General features: G+C 48.7%; 1 protein-coding gene across 5 annotated transcripts in view; it reads left to right on the forward strand.

Annotated features, from left to right (window-relative positions):
- LOC310670386 (nuclear pore glycoprotein p62-like) overlaps positions 1 to 12244 on the forward strand; it is an 18785-nt gene extending 6541 nt beyond the window's left edge. For 3 of the 5 annotated variants that reach the window (XM_083425645.1, XM_083425647.1, XM_083425646.1), the window contains exons 5-13: positions 2043 to 2174; positions 2431 to 2556; positions 4479 to 4581; positions 5851 to 5995; positions 7295 to 7344; positions 8735 to 8869; positions 9379 to 9490; positions 10941 to 11007; positions 12051 to 12244. In XM_083425645.1, coding sequence (XP_083281771.1) covers positions 2043 to 2174; positions 2431 to 2556; positions 4479 to 4581; positions 5851 to 5995; positions 7295 to 7344; positions 8735 to 8869; positions 9379 to 9490; positions 10941 to 11007; positions 12051 to 12142 — 962 coding nt within the window. In that variant the 3' untranslated portion in view covers positions 12143 to 12244. The remainder of the gene's footprint in view (positions 1 to 2042; positions 2175 to 2430; positions 2557 to 4478; positions 4582 to 5850; positions 5996 to 7294; positions 7345 to 8734; positions 8870 to 9378; positions 9491 to 10940; positions 11008 to 12050) is intronic. The other 2 variants (XM_083425649.1, XM_083425648.1) reach the window with 1 other exon arrangement.
- Positions 12245 to 14982: the final 2738 nt, after the last annotated feature.

A 14982-nucleotide genomic window follows, 5' to 3' on the forward strand; every position in this document is an offset into this window, starting at 1 on the left:
TCTCAAGCCAGGTGTTCCTCCCCATGTTCTGCTTCTGCTCTTGGACATGCCCTGCCTGCCGAGCTGCTGCTGCTGCTGTCATCTCACCACTGCCGATTCCCTGTCCTTCCCTGAACAACCGCTGCCCATCCTTTTTCTTCGGTTGCTGTTTCTTCAGTTGCCACAGCTCCTTCACCAAGTTTTGCCATAGCCTTGTGCCTTTGCATAGTGTGTCTGGGAGTAGATGGTTCTCCTCTTTGTACAGCACCGAGCACACAGGGACTGACATAGCAGCAGTGGTGGCGGCAGCTGCTTCCCTTACTTAGCCATGAGAGTGGGGCAGGGGCTGGGGGAACTTCCAGTTGCCTTTGGCTTCTTGGAAAACTGCTCCGCCACCAGGCCGGAGGTGTCAAGAGACTCAGTGTCTTCCTTGGCCTTGTGGACAGGTGCATAGAATCATAGAACTGCGGAACTGAAAGTGACCCTGAGGGTCATTAAGTCCAGCCTCTTGCAATGCAGGGATCTTTTGCCCAACGTGGGGCTCGAACCCACAACCCTGAGATTAAGAGTCTCATGCTCTTACCAGCTAAGTACAGTGGTGCCTCGCAAGACGAAATTAATTCGTTCCGTGAGTCTCTTCGTCTAGCGGTTTTTTCGTCTTACGAAGCAACCCTATTAGCAGATTAGCGCTATTAGCGGCTCAGCGGCTATTAGCGGCTATTAAAGGCTTAAGAGATTAGCGGATTAGCTGCTAAAAGGCTATTAGCGGTTTAGCGGCTTAGAAAAAGGGGGTGGGGAGCGAAAAAAAATCGCAGGAATCGCAAGACATTTTCGTCTTGCAAAAAAGCAGCTCAAAGTATTAAGATGCTGTCGCGCTTTTTCTACACGAAGGGGGGCAGATACATCCCAGCAGCCTTTGAAGTCTTCCAAGCAAAACCTCTGGCGCAGTTACTGTATGGGGCACAAATCTGGACGGGGAACCACTGCTCCAGTCTTGAAACTGTTCAGTCTAAATTCCTAAGGCAGATATTCGGCGTCCCCTCCTGTGTTCCAAACGCTGCTTTACGACTCGAGGCCTGCCTTCCATCTGTAGAAACTCAGACCTGGCAAAGAACACTCAACTATTGGCTTCGTCTTAATTTAAATCCATCTGGTCTACTGCCTCTAGTAATGCAAGACCCTCATAAAAGCATGTGGTTCAAAACTGTGCATCAAAAACTCCTTACATGCGGTCTGCATTCGCAATCCCTATTATCAATGGGCCTCATTAAAGCAAAGAGTCTAATAGGCCAGCGCCTGAAAGACATTGAACGGCAAAACAACCTGACTATCTTAAAGAAACTGTGCCCATGGTATACCTACTATCACCCTTCCCATTTTGACTCTCCAGCTTCATATTTGTTTAAATTAACCATCCCAAAATACAGACGTGCCTTTACATTGGCTAGATGGGATGTTCTTCCCTCTGCCGTACTCGAAGGTCGTTACCAAAAGACTCCATTTGAAAAACGACTCTGCCCATGTAGAGATGGTAATACGGAAACAGTGTCCCACGTCCTCCTATCCTGCCCCCTTTACAAAGACCTAAGGAATGAGATTATTACTCCACTCATTCTCCCCAACCCTGGCCGCTCACAGGACATTATACTGTTTTTTCTCTTATCTGATACGGATAGTCAGACAACAGAGAAGGTCGCGAGGTACATCGAGAGAGCTATGAAATTGAGGGCCACCATCTGAGTGAAAGACTTGTTCATCTGACGGACCTCCTTCTGTTTGTTCTTATCCTCCTTTTATTCTCAGTTTGTTTTATTTTTAATTCTTGCATAGCTGTGGCCTGTTGGCTTTGCTAATAAAGTTCTGATTCTCTCTCTCTTGCAAAGCAAGCCCATAGCAAATTCGTTCTGCGAAGCACATTGAAAAACAGAAAACCCTTTCGTCTAGCGGGTTTTCCGTCTTGCGAGGCATTCGTCTTGCGGGGCACCACTGTATCTTCCGTGAGGAAAGTGTGTTTTCCTCCGCCTGGTTGTAACTGAACCCCAGAATGCGTCTCTTCCCCGAAGCAGGTACAGCGGCAACTTCCACGGCGCCTTCTACCACAGCTGTGAACTCCATCCTCGGGATGTCCGGGCCGTCGTTGTTTGCGTCCATTGCAAGCTCTTCCGCGCCAGCCTCGTCTGCTGCTGGCCTCTCACGTAAGCGACTGGGGCCCTGCCTCCCTTCTTGATGGGGAAGTCAAAAGAGTGGGGCTTGGGCAGTCTTTTCTCTGCCTGCTGACGGTGCAAAACAGACCACTTCTCTCTCCCCCTCAGTCCAGGATACTTTGTACTTCACCAGGTTTTGCCTAAAGGCCTGTTACACCAAACCACTTCACTTCCGGGGATGTTCTTTTGAGCAGGAGGCAGCCTTGCCAAGTCTCACTCAGCAGCTCTTGTTTTCTTCCTTCTGTAGTTGGTGTCACCTCAACGGGGACGGCACCTGCTGGGACTTTAGGCTTTGGCGCAAAAGCCCCTGGGACGACAGCAACAGCACCCACGGCCACAGCGACCGCAGTGGGAGGAGCCCCCGCAGCAACCAGTAAGGCTCAGAAGAGAAAATAGGAGGGAGGGGGGAAAGGCAAGGATACGCACAACTGCCACTGACTTTTGTTCTTCGGGTAGAATATCATAGAGTTGGGAGGGACGATGCAGGTCATCTAGTCCAACCCCCTGCAATTCAGGAATCTTTTGCCCAACGTGAGGCTCGAACCCGTGGCCCTGAGATCGAGAGTCTCCTGCTCTGCCGACTGAGCTATCAGGTAGAATGTTGCAGGCACCATGGACTTCTTGCTTGCTGCCGTTATATTATTTGAAGGGCTCTGCAGCTTTCGCAATTTGTGAAGCATGTAAAGCTGTTTACGTTGCTATGGTCAGCTTTACGAAACAGAGCAATTCAGCCTTGAAACAGGGATTTAAAAAAACAAACGTATTTTAACCCACGCTAGAAACTTGGTGAAATGAAAAGGTCTTTCCTGAAGCTTGGAAGAAGGAGCCGATGGGATCTTTCTAGGCAAGGAGTTGCAGGGTTCCAAGGTGCCACATTGGGAAGGGCCCTGCCTCGCATCCCAGTTAGCCGTGCTCCTGGAAGGGGGTGTTGTGCAGAGCAGAGCCACCAAGGTTGAAAGCTGCGGGTAGGCAAGATTACGTTGGAGACAGAGCTGGCAACTTCAGATATACTGGTTCTATACCATTTAGGGCTTTGCAGATCAAAGCCAGCAGTACCAGGAAACGAGGGAGGATGCTGTAGTTGAAGTGGAACTGTGTGTGTGTGATGGATTGTCCACAAAGCAGGCTCCAGAAGTCGGCCTGGCTTGCATCTTTTTGCACTAGTTCCTGCCTGGGCCACTGATGGTTCTGGAGTGCATGCAGCATCGAGTAACATAGCACTGTCTGCATGTGAACTGGAGGGTCGATCGCTCTTCTTCCTCCTGCTGCCAAAGCCGGAGCTTTTGAAGAAAAGGGATCCCTGGGCAGGGCAAGTGGGTGGTATTTCCACCCCAGCCCCAAATGTCGGAAATGCTCCTTCATCGTCTGCTACCTCCTCTCTTGCCATTGCGAAAACGATTGCTAACAAGGTGGAGTGAATATTTTTCTTTTAATTAAAAGGTAAAGGTAAAGGTACCCCTGCCCGTACGGGCCAGTCTTGCCAGACTCTAGGGTTGTGCGCTCATCTCACTCAAGAGGCCGGGAGCCAGCGCTGTCCGGAGACACTTCCGGGTCACGTGGCCAGCGTGACATCGCTGCTCTGGCGAGCCAGTGCAGCATACGGAACGCCGTTTACCTTCCCGCTGGTAAGCGGTCCCTATTTATCTACTTGCACCCGGGGGTGCTTTTGAACTGCTAGGTTGGCAGGCGCTGGGACCGAACGACGGGAGCGCACCCCGCCGCGGGGATTCGAACCGCCGACCATGCGATCGGCAAGTCCTAGGCACTGAGGTTTTACCCACAGCGCCACCCGCGTCCCAAATTATTTTTTGTGTTGCAAAACAAACAGGGAAAGGTACATCTATCATCAGTTCACAGAGTCTTTTTCACAGCTAGTGAGAGACACTTGTCATAGACATCTTTCAGTTGGGGGGAAAAGAGGCGGGTTGAGAGGGAGAGCAGGGGTCTGTTGCCTGCTGTTAGTGTAGGGGTTTGTGTCTGTATCACATGAGAAGGTCCTTTGTTTATATACTTATTTATCTTTATTGGTAATGCAAGAGGGGTCCTGAGCTCCGTTGGTTGCATTCAGTGACAAGTGGGCACCACTGAGATCAGCTATAGGAGAGGTTGTGGTTTTTTACTTGGCCATGGAGCATGCTTGGCAGCTTCCTCTTCCCATCCCTGGCTCTTCCATCGCAACTAAGGTCAGGCCCAGGAGTCTCCCATCCTGGGACCAGCTCCAAGCAGGGACTAGGTTGCCCTGCATCCCTGTTCACTTCCTGCTGTGGTTTGACCCAACGTTTGTTTTCTCTGCAGGTCTCGCCTCCACCCCAAGTACGGGATTCATGCTGAACCTGAAGCCTCTGTCCACCACTGCTACAGTGGCCTCCACATCCACTGCGGCCCCCACAACAGTCACGTAAGTTCCCTGCGTGTTCTACCCCCATCGTTCAGCCCGGACACTGAGGTCCAGCTCCAAGGGTCTTCTAGCGGTTCCCTCCCTGCGAGAAGTGAGGTTACAGGGAACCAAGCAGAGGGCCTTTTCGGTAGTGGCGCCCATCCTGTGGAACACCCTCCCTTCAGATGTCGAGGAGATAAAGAACTACACAACTGTTTTTTTCATATAAAAAAAACATTTTTATTGATTTTACAAAGCACAAAGAAACACAAACTAGTAAAAATGTATCTGTATAGATTCTCTGAATCTTGGGACTTCCCTCCATAGAGTCTCATTTTAAGAATCTGCATATTCATAAGTACTCCAATTATTATCCATAGTATTTTTACACTACAAATGAATCAAACTCCTGCTCTTTTTTCCATCATCTTACAGTGGTCTCCTAAATAGCTTATAAAAAGTTCCCTTTCTTTTGTAAAGTTTTTGTCCTCCTGGTTTCTGAGTTTTCCAGTCAGCTTTGCCATCTCAGCATAGTCCGTCAGCTTGATTTGTCATTCTTCTCTGGTAGGGACTTTATCTTTAACTCAAGAGTTGGGAAGGACTACGCAACTTTTAGAAGGCATTGAAAGGCAGCCCTGTATCAGGAAGTTTATAATGTTTGATTTTTTTTAAGCTTTTATACGTGCTGGAAGCTGCCCGGAGTAAGTGGGGAAACCCAGACAGATGTGCAGAGTATAAATGTTGTTGTTGCTGATTGCCATATGCTAGGCAAGCCATGGGTTTGGGGGTGTAGAATAGAGTCCCCCCCACGGAGGCAAGGAATAGCAGTTTGTGTTGAATTGTTTAAATGTAAAGGTTCATCATTGTTTCACCCGATGTGTATATCTTTAAGGGGCCAGAGCAAGGGCCAGAGCAAAATAACGAGATCCAGCTTTACAATATAGGAGGTGCTGCTGAGTTGCATTGATTAAGCTGTGTCAGCAATTGGGTGTAGTATATAAGGAGCAGCACCTAGCTCTCCCATTACCCTGGGGGATGGGTTGGTGGTTGGGTCATGTTTGTTTGTTAATGTATTTAGTGTAAAAGGAGTTTTTGTTTTTCTTATTAAAGCCTTGTTTAAGTTATTTTTGAGTCCCTTTTTAATGAATGGTCTCCCCAGCAAGCTCTCTGCAGCGTTACTATACTGCAAAAAGCCAACAGTTTGCTGGATGCAGGTCTCCCTCCTTGCGGGTGGAGCCATGGGCTGGCTCAGCTCTTTCGCCACCCAGCACACTCCTCCTGTCTTTGCAGGGCTCCCCCGTCGATGACCTACGCCCAGCTGGAGAGCCTGGTTAACAAGTGGAGCTTGGAGCTCGAGGACCAGGAGAAGCACTTCCTCCAGCAGGCCACCCAAGTCAACGCCTGGGACAGGAAACTGATCGAAAACGGGGAGAAGGTAGGGACCCATTCTGCCGGCAAGGTTCTTTTTAGGGAGCCGTGCTGCCTAGGTCAGAGGGGGAGCTAAGGTATTGCCTCCTGTCCCCATGGAGGGCTGTCTGTAACTAAGCTTCCTCTTTATACATAATTTTAACCTTAACAGTACAGTGGTACCTTGGTTCTTGAACAGCTTGGCTCCTGAACAAATGGCTCCTGAATGCTGCCAACCCAGAAGTGAGTGTTCTGGTTTGTGAACATTTTTCAGAAGCCAAACATCCAACATGGCTTTCAGTTAAGTGCAGGAAGCTCCTGCAGCCAATCAGAAGCCGTGCCTTCGTTTTCGAACGCTTTCGGGAGTCAAACAGAAATCCCGGCACGGATTAAGTTCGAGAACCAAGGTACCACTGTATAGCAAAAAAAAATGCAGCTTCTGTATATTTATGTATTTCATAAAAAATGATACACTGCTCAATTTTTGGGGGGGGGACACAACTCAAAGTGGTTTACAAAGAAAGAATAAAACAGCAACATTCATATTATTTATTTATTTCAGTTTAAATACCACCCTTCATCGAAAGATCCCAGGGCGGTGTACAACATTAAAAACACATTACAGAACATCAGTGATTGAAACATAGTAAAGAGCATACTTCTGAGCGAAAACAAGTATTTAAAACATTGAAATAGTCATTAAAATAAAGCAGATCAAAACACTTGTCCACATTCTGCAGGCTTCGGTGGGCTTGCCTAAGTGAAAATGTTTTTTAGCAAGGGCTGAAAACAGTACAGTGAAGGGGGTGTCCCTGGTGTCAGGGTGCAGGGCATTCCAAAAGGTGGGTGCTGCCACATGGAAAAATGGTGCTAGTTCTGCCAATGGAAGCGGTTGAGTGGGCACATGGAGGGCAAGGTGATCTCATAGGTAAACTGGTCCCAAGTTGTTCCGCGTTCCTATCAGTGAACAGTGTTAGTTAATAGTGTTGATGTTAGTTTACAAACTCTGAACTTGGCCTGGTAGCAGATCAGCAACCAGAGCAGACCTCTGGCCCCAGGTGTTATATTCTGCCAAGGCCTCGTTCCTGTCAGCAATTGTGCTTCAGCATCTTTCGCTAACTGCAGCTTCTGTATCCATCATGAAGGAAGACCCACAGAGAGCCCGTTGCACTAACTCCTTTTTGCTCAGTGTCTTCTTCAGCCAGTTCTTTTCTAGTGTTCCCGAAGCCCTGATTTCCCACTGTACCTCCAAAAAGATTGGGGCCAGTATTTTATTGTCACTTATAGATTCCCGTCCCACTTTGTAAACCCTGCCTCTGTCTTACAGATCACGTCTCTGCACCGAGAAGTGGAAAAAGTGAAACTGGATCAGAAAAGGTAGAGGGAAAGGGGCTTCGTAGCATGTTATTGGCGGGAGGCTGAGTACTGTAAAGGAAGCCTTAAGATGCTTGTGAATGGCAGGGGACAAGGGGCAAAGGTCTTGGAAGCAGCCCCCCTCAGTCCCACAGTCATAATTTATGTGCCACCCATCTGACGGGGTTACCCCAGCCACTCTGGGCAGCTTCCAAGAAATAATTACAAAACCACAGTAAACCAACACACTTTAAAAACTTCCCTGTACAGGGCTGCCTTCAAATGTCTTCTAAATGTCAGGTAGTTGTTTATTTCCTTGACATCTGATGGGAGGGCGTTCCGCAGGGCGGGCGCCACTACTGAGAAGGCCCTCTGCCTGGTTCCCTGTAACTTTGCTTCTCGCAATGAAGGAGCCGCAGAAGGCAGTTCAAGTGCCAAGAAAGGAGATTCCAGCTCAACATCAGGAAGAACTTTCTGACAGTGAGAGCTGTTCAACAGTGGAACAGACTCCCTCGGGAGGTGGATGGCCATCTGTCACGGATGCTTGAGTTGAGATTCCTGCATTATGGTGGGTTGGTCTGGATGACCCTCAGGGTCCCTTCCAACTCTACAATTCTATAATACTGATTTAGATGGTGAAGCTGTCTTGGGCAGGGAGCCATTCCTCAGAAGCACTTCCTCTCCACACCTTCTTTCAGCGCCAGCTAACAGCGATGTCGGCGTCTTGGGACGCGGGTGGCGCTGTGGGTTAAAGCCTCAGTGCCTAGGGCTTGCCGATCGAAAGGTCGGCGGTTCGAATCCCCGCGGCGGGGTGCGCTCCCGTTGCTCGGTCCCAGCGCCTGCCAACCTAGCAGTTCGAAAGCACCCCCGGGGGCAAGTAGATAAATAGGGACCGCTTACTAGCGGGAAGGTAAACGGTGTTTCCGTGTGCGGCTCTGGCTCGCCAGAGCAGCGATGTCACGCTGGCCACGTGACCCGGAAGTGTCTTCGGACAGCGCTGGCCCTTGGCCTCTTTGAGTGAGATGGGCGCACAACCCTAGAGTCTGTCAAGACTGGCCTGTACGGGCAGGGGTACCTTTACCTTTTTAACAGCGATGTCGGCGTCTTCCTCATTTTCTGTAGTACAGGGGTGGGGCGCAGGATCTAGCCCATGTGCCAGATCCTGACCTCCCTCCTCCCACCTATCAAATCACATTACAACTATGCCAGGTGACCCAAAGTAACCATTTTCTTCCCTGTGTGTGCCAGTGCCTGAAGAGAAGGCCCTTTGGCATCCTCAGGTTGACTTCAGCCAAAAGTGCAAATATATTTTTGGCTAACCTGCCTGAATTCCACCTGAGTGCCTCTCCCGGACGGTGCTGCCACATGTTGCCTGCTTATCTAACCTTCCTCCCTCCCTTTTTTCCTTCTATAGGTTGGACCAAGAACTAGATTTCATTTTGTCCCAGCAAAAGGAGCTGGAGGACTTGCTGGTGCCCCTGGAAGAGTCCGTAAAGGAGCAGAGTGGGACCGTCTACTTACAACACGCAGATGAGGAACGGGAGAAGACGTAAGACGATGCCAGGGGTGGCAGTGGTGGAGCCCCGTGGGCTGCAGGTGGTCCCCAGATAGACAAGTTTAAAAATAAAAAGCAAAGGTTTGGTGGTCAGCTGTGGAGATCAGCCTGTGTTGAGCCATTCTAAAGGGGAAAATTTGCTTTCTGGATAATTCTGAGCATGTTGGGCTGGGAGGTGGGTGCTGTCCCGCAATTCCTGCAGAGTCCACTTTTAAGCCAGAAGACCAAGCTGTCTCCTAAGGGCGTTTCTGCTCAGTCCCTAACATTCACAGGTCTAATTGAAAGTATTGACAAGATTAGAGTCCACTGGGAAACCCAGCAGCTCCCCTGGATCGTCACAGCTTCACACAGTTCCATGGGAGAGGCTTAAGGGTCCCTCATGGCAGCCAAAGAGCCTTTAGGATCCCCCCCCCCAAAGTGTTTGGCCTTGGCTTGGCAGGCTCCCTGGGGCGAGAGGAGGAGGGAGATTGGCAGCTGTGGCAACGTGTTTTCCTGTGCTGCAGGTACAAACTGGCAGAGAACATTGATGCCCAGCTGAAGCGCATGGCCCAAGATCTGAAAGATATTATTGAGCACCTGAACACCTCTGGAGGCCCTGCTGACACCAGTGACCCGGTGAGTACAAACTGGACGAGATGCATGGGAGGAGGAGAGGAGAGGGCCAAGAGCCTCTCTAAGGAAGCTCCTTCCTGGTTTATGAGGACCGCTCTGTCCTGCTCTTCGCCCTCCAGGCAGCTGTCTGCCGCTGTGGCCTTGTTCAGCAATGCTTTTCAGCACAGTCAGGCTTCAGGAGCAGGAAGCACCATTCTTCAAGGCTGGCTTGCTTTGCTTTCACCCGACTCATAGAATTGTAGACTTGGAAGGGACCCTGATCTAATCCAACCCTCTGCAAGGCAAGAACCTCAGCTGAAGCATCCAAGGAAGGAAAGATCACCACCTTCCATCCCACAGTCAAAACAGCTATCAGTCAGAAAATTATTCCTGACGTTGAGTTGGAATCTCCTTTCTTGCAACTTGAAGCCATTGCTTCAGGTCTTACCCACTGAAGAAAGCAAGCTCGCTCCATCTTCCATGGGACAGCCCTTGAGACAGTGGAAGATGGCTATCCTATCTCCTCTCAGTCTCCTCTTTTCCAGGCCAAACATACCCAGCTCCTTCAACCACTCCTCATAAGGCTGAGTTTCCAGACCCTTGATCATCTTGGTTGCCCTCCTCTGCACACCTTCCAGCTTGTCAGTATCCTTAAATTGTGGCGCCCAGAACTGGACACAGGACTCCAGGTGTGGTCTGACCAAGGCAGAATAGAGCGGGACTATGGCTTCCCTTGATCTGGACACCACACTTCTGTTGATGCAGCCTAGAATACAATTAGCTTTTTTTGCTGCTGCATCATATTTTCAGACCACACCTAAGAGCTGTTCGACAGTGCAACAATTCTCTCGGGAGGTTGTGGACTCTCCTTCCTTGGAGATTTTTAAACAAGTTGGATACCCATCTGTCACAGATGCTCTAGGTCAGATTCCTGCATTCCAGGGGGTTGGAATAGATGACCCTCAGGGTCCCTCCCAATTCTGTGATTTCAAGGAAGGAGTCATATCTGCCTTCAGCAGATCACACCACCAGCCTTGATGTGCCTTAACAAGGCAGGGGGGATTTTAGTACCCTTTGACACCAAGACATCGTCTGTGTGAATTTGCCTTCCTCTTCCACCCACATTTGTGCCTCGCAGGACCAACACAGCCATCTCTGCAGGCCCAGGCAGGGCTCTGTGCTCTCCCACCGACAGCTGGGCCACTCAGAGCAGGAAAGGGACTGCTGCCCACCTGGTATCTTGGGGCCAGAGTACATTGCTACCTGCCTGGGCTGGGCAAAGGCCTCCTTTTTAAATCATGGCAGTTACGCTCGGTTTCCCTTCCGATGGTGCCATTCCTAGCTAACTTTTCTTATCTTTCAGCCTTGGATAATGACTGCCGGCGTGAGTGCTGATCTCGTGGTCTTTGCAAGGGCTACGAGAGATCCAGACCGGGTTCGGCAACTACTCACGGCATTCTCTAATCTCTTCCAGCTTCAGCAGATCTGCAAGATTCTGAATGCGCACATGGACTCCCTCCAGTGGATTGATCAGAATTCAGGTATTTGGCGCTTTTCCTTTCTAGGGAGTCGTAGGGTCCTTCCTCCAGTTTTAAGACGAACTGCTTTGAGTCAGGTTGGCTAGGGAGAGAGAAGGAAGGAAGGAAGCATCATGGTGGGAAAGGAGCAGTCCTTGTCCTAGAATCATAGAGTTCAAAGAGACCCCGAGGAACATCTAGTCGAGCCCCCTGCAAGACAGGGAAATATGCAGCTGGATCAACCCTTGCCACCTTGATGTTATTAGCACCGTGCTCGAACCTACTGAGCTATCTGCTTAGCACATGTTGAGATCCTCTGCAGCAAACATGGCGACCGCTGGGGAAAAATCGCAGCCTCATATTTATGGGGGGGAGGGTCCATTTTGTGGGTCTCCAGACTGCGAAATCCATCTCCTGCTCAGGTTTTACTAGCTATCTGTTGGATGTTGTGTTGTTTATTTGTTTAATTTGCATACCGCCCTTCATCCAAAGATCACAGAGCAGGCCACCGCATAAAAACACAAGAAAGAAAACACAAAATGCATAATGCAAACCAAAGCAAGTCAAACCAATAGCCCCCTTCCCACAAGGCAGGGAAGGAGGGTCAGCACAACAAGGACAGCCCCAGGAGTATAGGTCCATCTAGTTTAGTGTCGTCAACACTGACTGGCAGCAGTGATTCTCCAGGATTTCAGGAAGAGGTCCCTCCCAGCCCCACATGGAGACGCTGCAATTGGGGGCTGAACCCCAAGACAGGTGCTCTGCACGAGTGAGCCTAGCCCACTCTATCCCAGTGAATTTGCTTATAGGAGAAAATGCAATTTGCCATGGAGCTACAGCCCGGTGCAGCTTGAGATACCTAGTCCAGACTGAGCTGGTGGGGGTGGCTGCAGCCCTATTAGAAACACACCCCACTCAGCCCCATTGTGCTTCCAGCGAGGGAGGGGGAGGAAGCGACTGCTGTGCCACAGGCGGACAGGGTCTGCTCTGCCAGGGGTTTCTCTCCAGGGGTGTACGCTGGGATGCTCAGCCCTCTGAAATTCTCCTTGTTGTCATTCCACCTTCAGCCCTGCTGCAAAGGAAAGTAGAAGAAGTGACCAAGGTTTGCGAAAGCCGCCGCAAGGAACAGGAGCGCAGCTTCCGGATTACGTTTGACTGACTGCCTCGTCATGGGGGGTGGGGGAGATGAACGCACGATACCCAAATGTTTTGTTACTAGTTGAGTTTTGTGTTTGACAATAAAGGCCTTTTCTGTGCAGAACTGTGTAACCAGTTATTGGGTGTGGGGTTTCCTCTGTCTCCTGCTCCCAGGTGTGGACTGAGCATTGATTGTGCTCATCTCATGGAGGTGGGTTCCAGCCCCACATTGGACAAAAGGTTCCTGCATTGCAGGGGGTTGGACTAGATGACCCTCGGGTCCCTTCCAACTGTACAATGCTAGGATTCTACTCTGCAGTTTCAAGGGGCAGAGCAGATGCTATTTTAGGCCCCGGAGACTTCGAGCATGGCTGGCTAACCCAGATCTGAAAAGCCAAGGCCCACACTAACAAAATGGTAGAGTTGGGATTCATCTAGTCCAACCCTCTGCAATGCGCAATGCAGGGATCTTCTGAGCAATGTGGGGCTGGTACCCACAGCCCTGAGATTAAGTCTTGTTCTCCGCCAACGGAGCTATCCCAGCTGGACCCAAACATCAGGCGAATGGGCAGGGATGGTGATTACAGTGGTGCCCCGCAAGACGAATGCCTTGCAAGACGGAAAACCTGCTAGACGAAAGGGTTTTCCATTTTGGAGGTGCTTCGCAAAACGAATTTCCTATGGGCTTGCTTCGCAAGACGAAAATGTCTTGCGAGTTGCTGCAGTTGCTGCGATTTTTTTTCGCTCCCCACCCCCTTTTTCTAAGGCACTAAACTGCTAATAGCCTTTTAGCAGCTAATCTGCTAATCCCTTAAGCCTTTAATAGCTGCTAAACCGCTAATAGCGCTAATCCGCTAATGGGGTTGCTTCGCAAGACGAAAAAACCGCTAGACGAAGAGACTCACGGAACGGATTCTTTTCGTCTTGCGAGGCACCACTGTATTGTCATTACTGTTTATTAAATGTATATACTGACCTTAAAGAGAGCTCAGGGACGTTTGCAACATAGAACACCGATTCCTGTATTGCAAGGGGTTAGGCTAGATGACCTGCATTATCCCTTCCCACTCTGCAAATCTGTGAACAGATGATAATAAAAACGACACACGCACAATCATTGCTTTAATAGGCTGTAGACTGAGCAATTGTCCAAAGGCCTGGGAGAAGAGGGACGTTTTCGCCTAGTGCTGAAAGATGTGCAATGGAGGCAAAGCCCCATTGGGGAGAGTGTTCCGCAAATTGGGAGCCACCACAGGAAAGGCTCCTTGTGATTCAGGGATGGCAGGGTCCAGGTCAGTTCCTATGGGGAGAGGCGGTCCCATAACAGTTCAGGGCCCCCTAAACGCAAGTCCACGCCTGCCCCCATCCCAATGCGAAACTCTCATCCCTGCTGGCCAAAGCTACAGCTTGTGGGAATGGGGGGTTGCCCCAATGGGATGGGATGGGATGGGGGGCTGCAGGGCGCTTCATCTGCAAGGCCTAGCGGTGCAGAGTCCGGTCCTGTCTCCAGGAACGTGTATAGGGGTTGCCAACTTCAAAAATAAAAATGGGACAGAGTGTATGACTCGCCTCACAGAGAACCATAGAAGTGTAAATAACACAACTGGAAAGATACCTCTTGGAATGTAATGTAAAAGTGCTGTCTAAAATGTATAAAAAATCATTGGAATGGGAGACAAAGGATGAGCAAGTAAAATCTGCAATGATACATTAGGGCCTAATGATTAGGCAATAAATATTGGTCATAATATAGACATGAAACCATGGGAACGATTGTGGAATATGGATATAAAGTTGACAGCATGCTATGGTTAAAGAGAAAATTATATAAAAATGTTATATCGATGGTTATCTAACACTGAATAAATGGGCAAAAATGTATAAATCTAAATCAAATAAGTGTTGGAAATGTAAAAAGAAAGGTTATTTTTATCATATGTGGTGGTCTTGTATTAAGGTTAAGGCTTACGGGAAATTATTTATACTGTAATGAAAAGGATGTTTAAAACAATGTTTGCAAAAAAAAACCGAAAACAGAAGCTTTTCTTTTCGGAATAATAGGGACAGAACTACCTAAACTGTATAGAAACTTATTCATGTATGCCACTACAGTGGCAAGAATTTTACTTGCCCCAAAATGGAAAGAAGCAGAAGTCCCACCAAAGGAAGAATGGATACAAAAACTTGGAGAATATGCAGAAATGGCAAAACTTACCGGAAGAATTAAGAAATAATGATAACAAAACTTTTAATAAAAAGAATGGAAACAGATTATTGAATATTTACAGATATGATTGTAAACAGAGAAGAACATTGGCAGGATTAGTGTAATAGCCTACAGTTTTATAAGCGTATATATTGAAGTTAATTTGTTAACTTTGTGTTCAAGATGTATTCTGTAGTCGACCTCCTTTGTAATGTTTTATTTTGAAATCTTTAAGATAATATTTTAGTTTTTCGTTAATTATGTTGCTTTGTTTTATTGATGTTTTAATATTCTGTAAACCGCTTTGAGGTTTTTCTTAAAAATATAAAGCAGTAATGAAAAGAAATATGCAGAAGACGTTAAAAATTAATTTTAGCAACCGCAGGAAGAGGGGGGAGGAAGTCAGGTTTTGAAATGCAAAAATGATTGTAAAATTGGTGAAATGTATAAACCTGAAAAGCATTAAAAAAAATTTAAAAGAAGTGTAAACTTGGAAGGGACTCCACGGGTCTTCTAGTCCAACCCCCCAGCAAAGCCCATCAACTGGGGGGGCGGCGGCGGCGCCCCACATATTTTATGGGGTCTCGGCGGAGAGAAGAGACCTCGACTCCTGGGTTGTGTTTGCGCGCCCGCCGCCGGCTCTCCTCTCTGCTTGC

Source organism: Podarcis tiliguerta, assembly GCF_965153285.1.
Source record: "Podarcis tiliguerta genome assembly, chromosome: 2".
Lineage (NCBI taxonomy): Eukaryota > Metazoa > Chordata > Lepidosauria > Squamata > Lacertidae > Podarcis > Podarcis tiliguerta.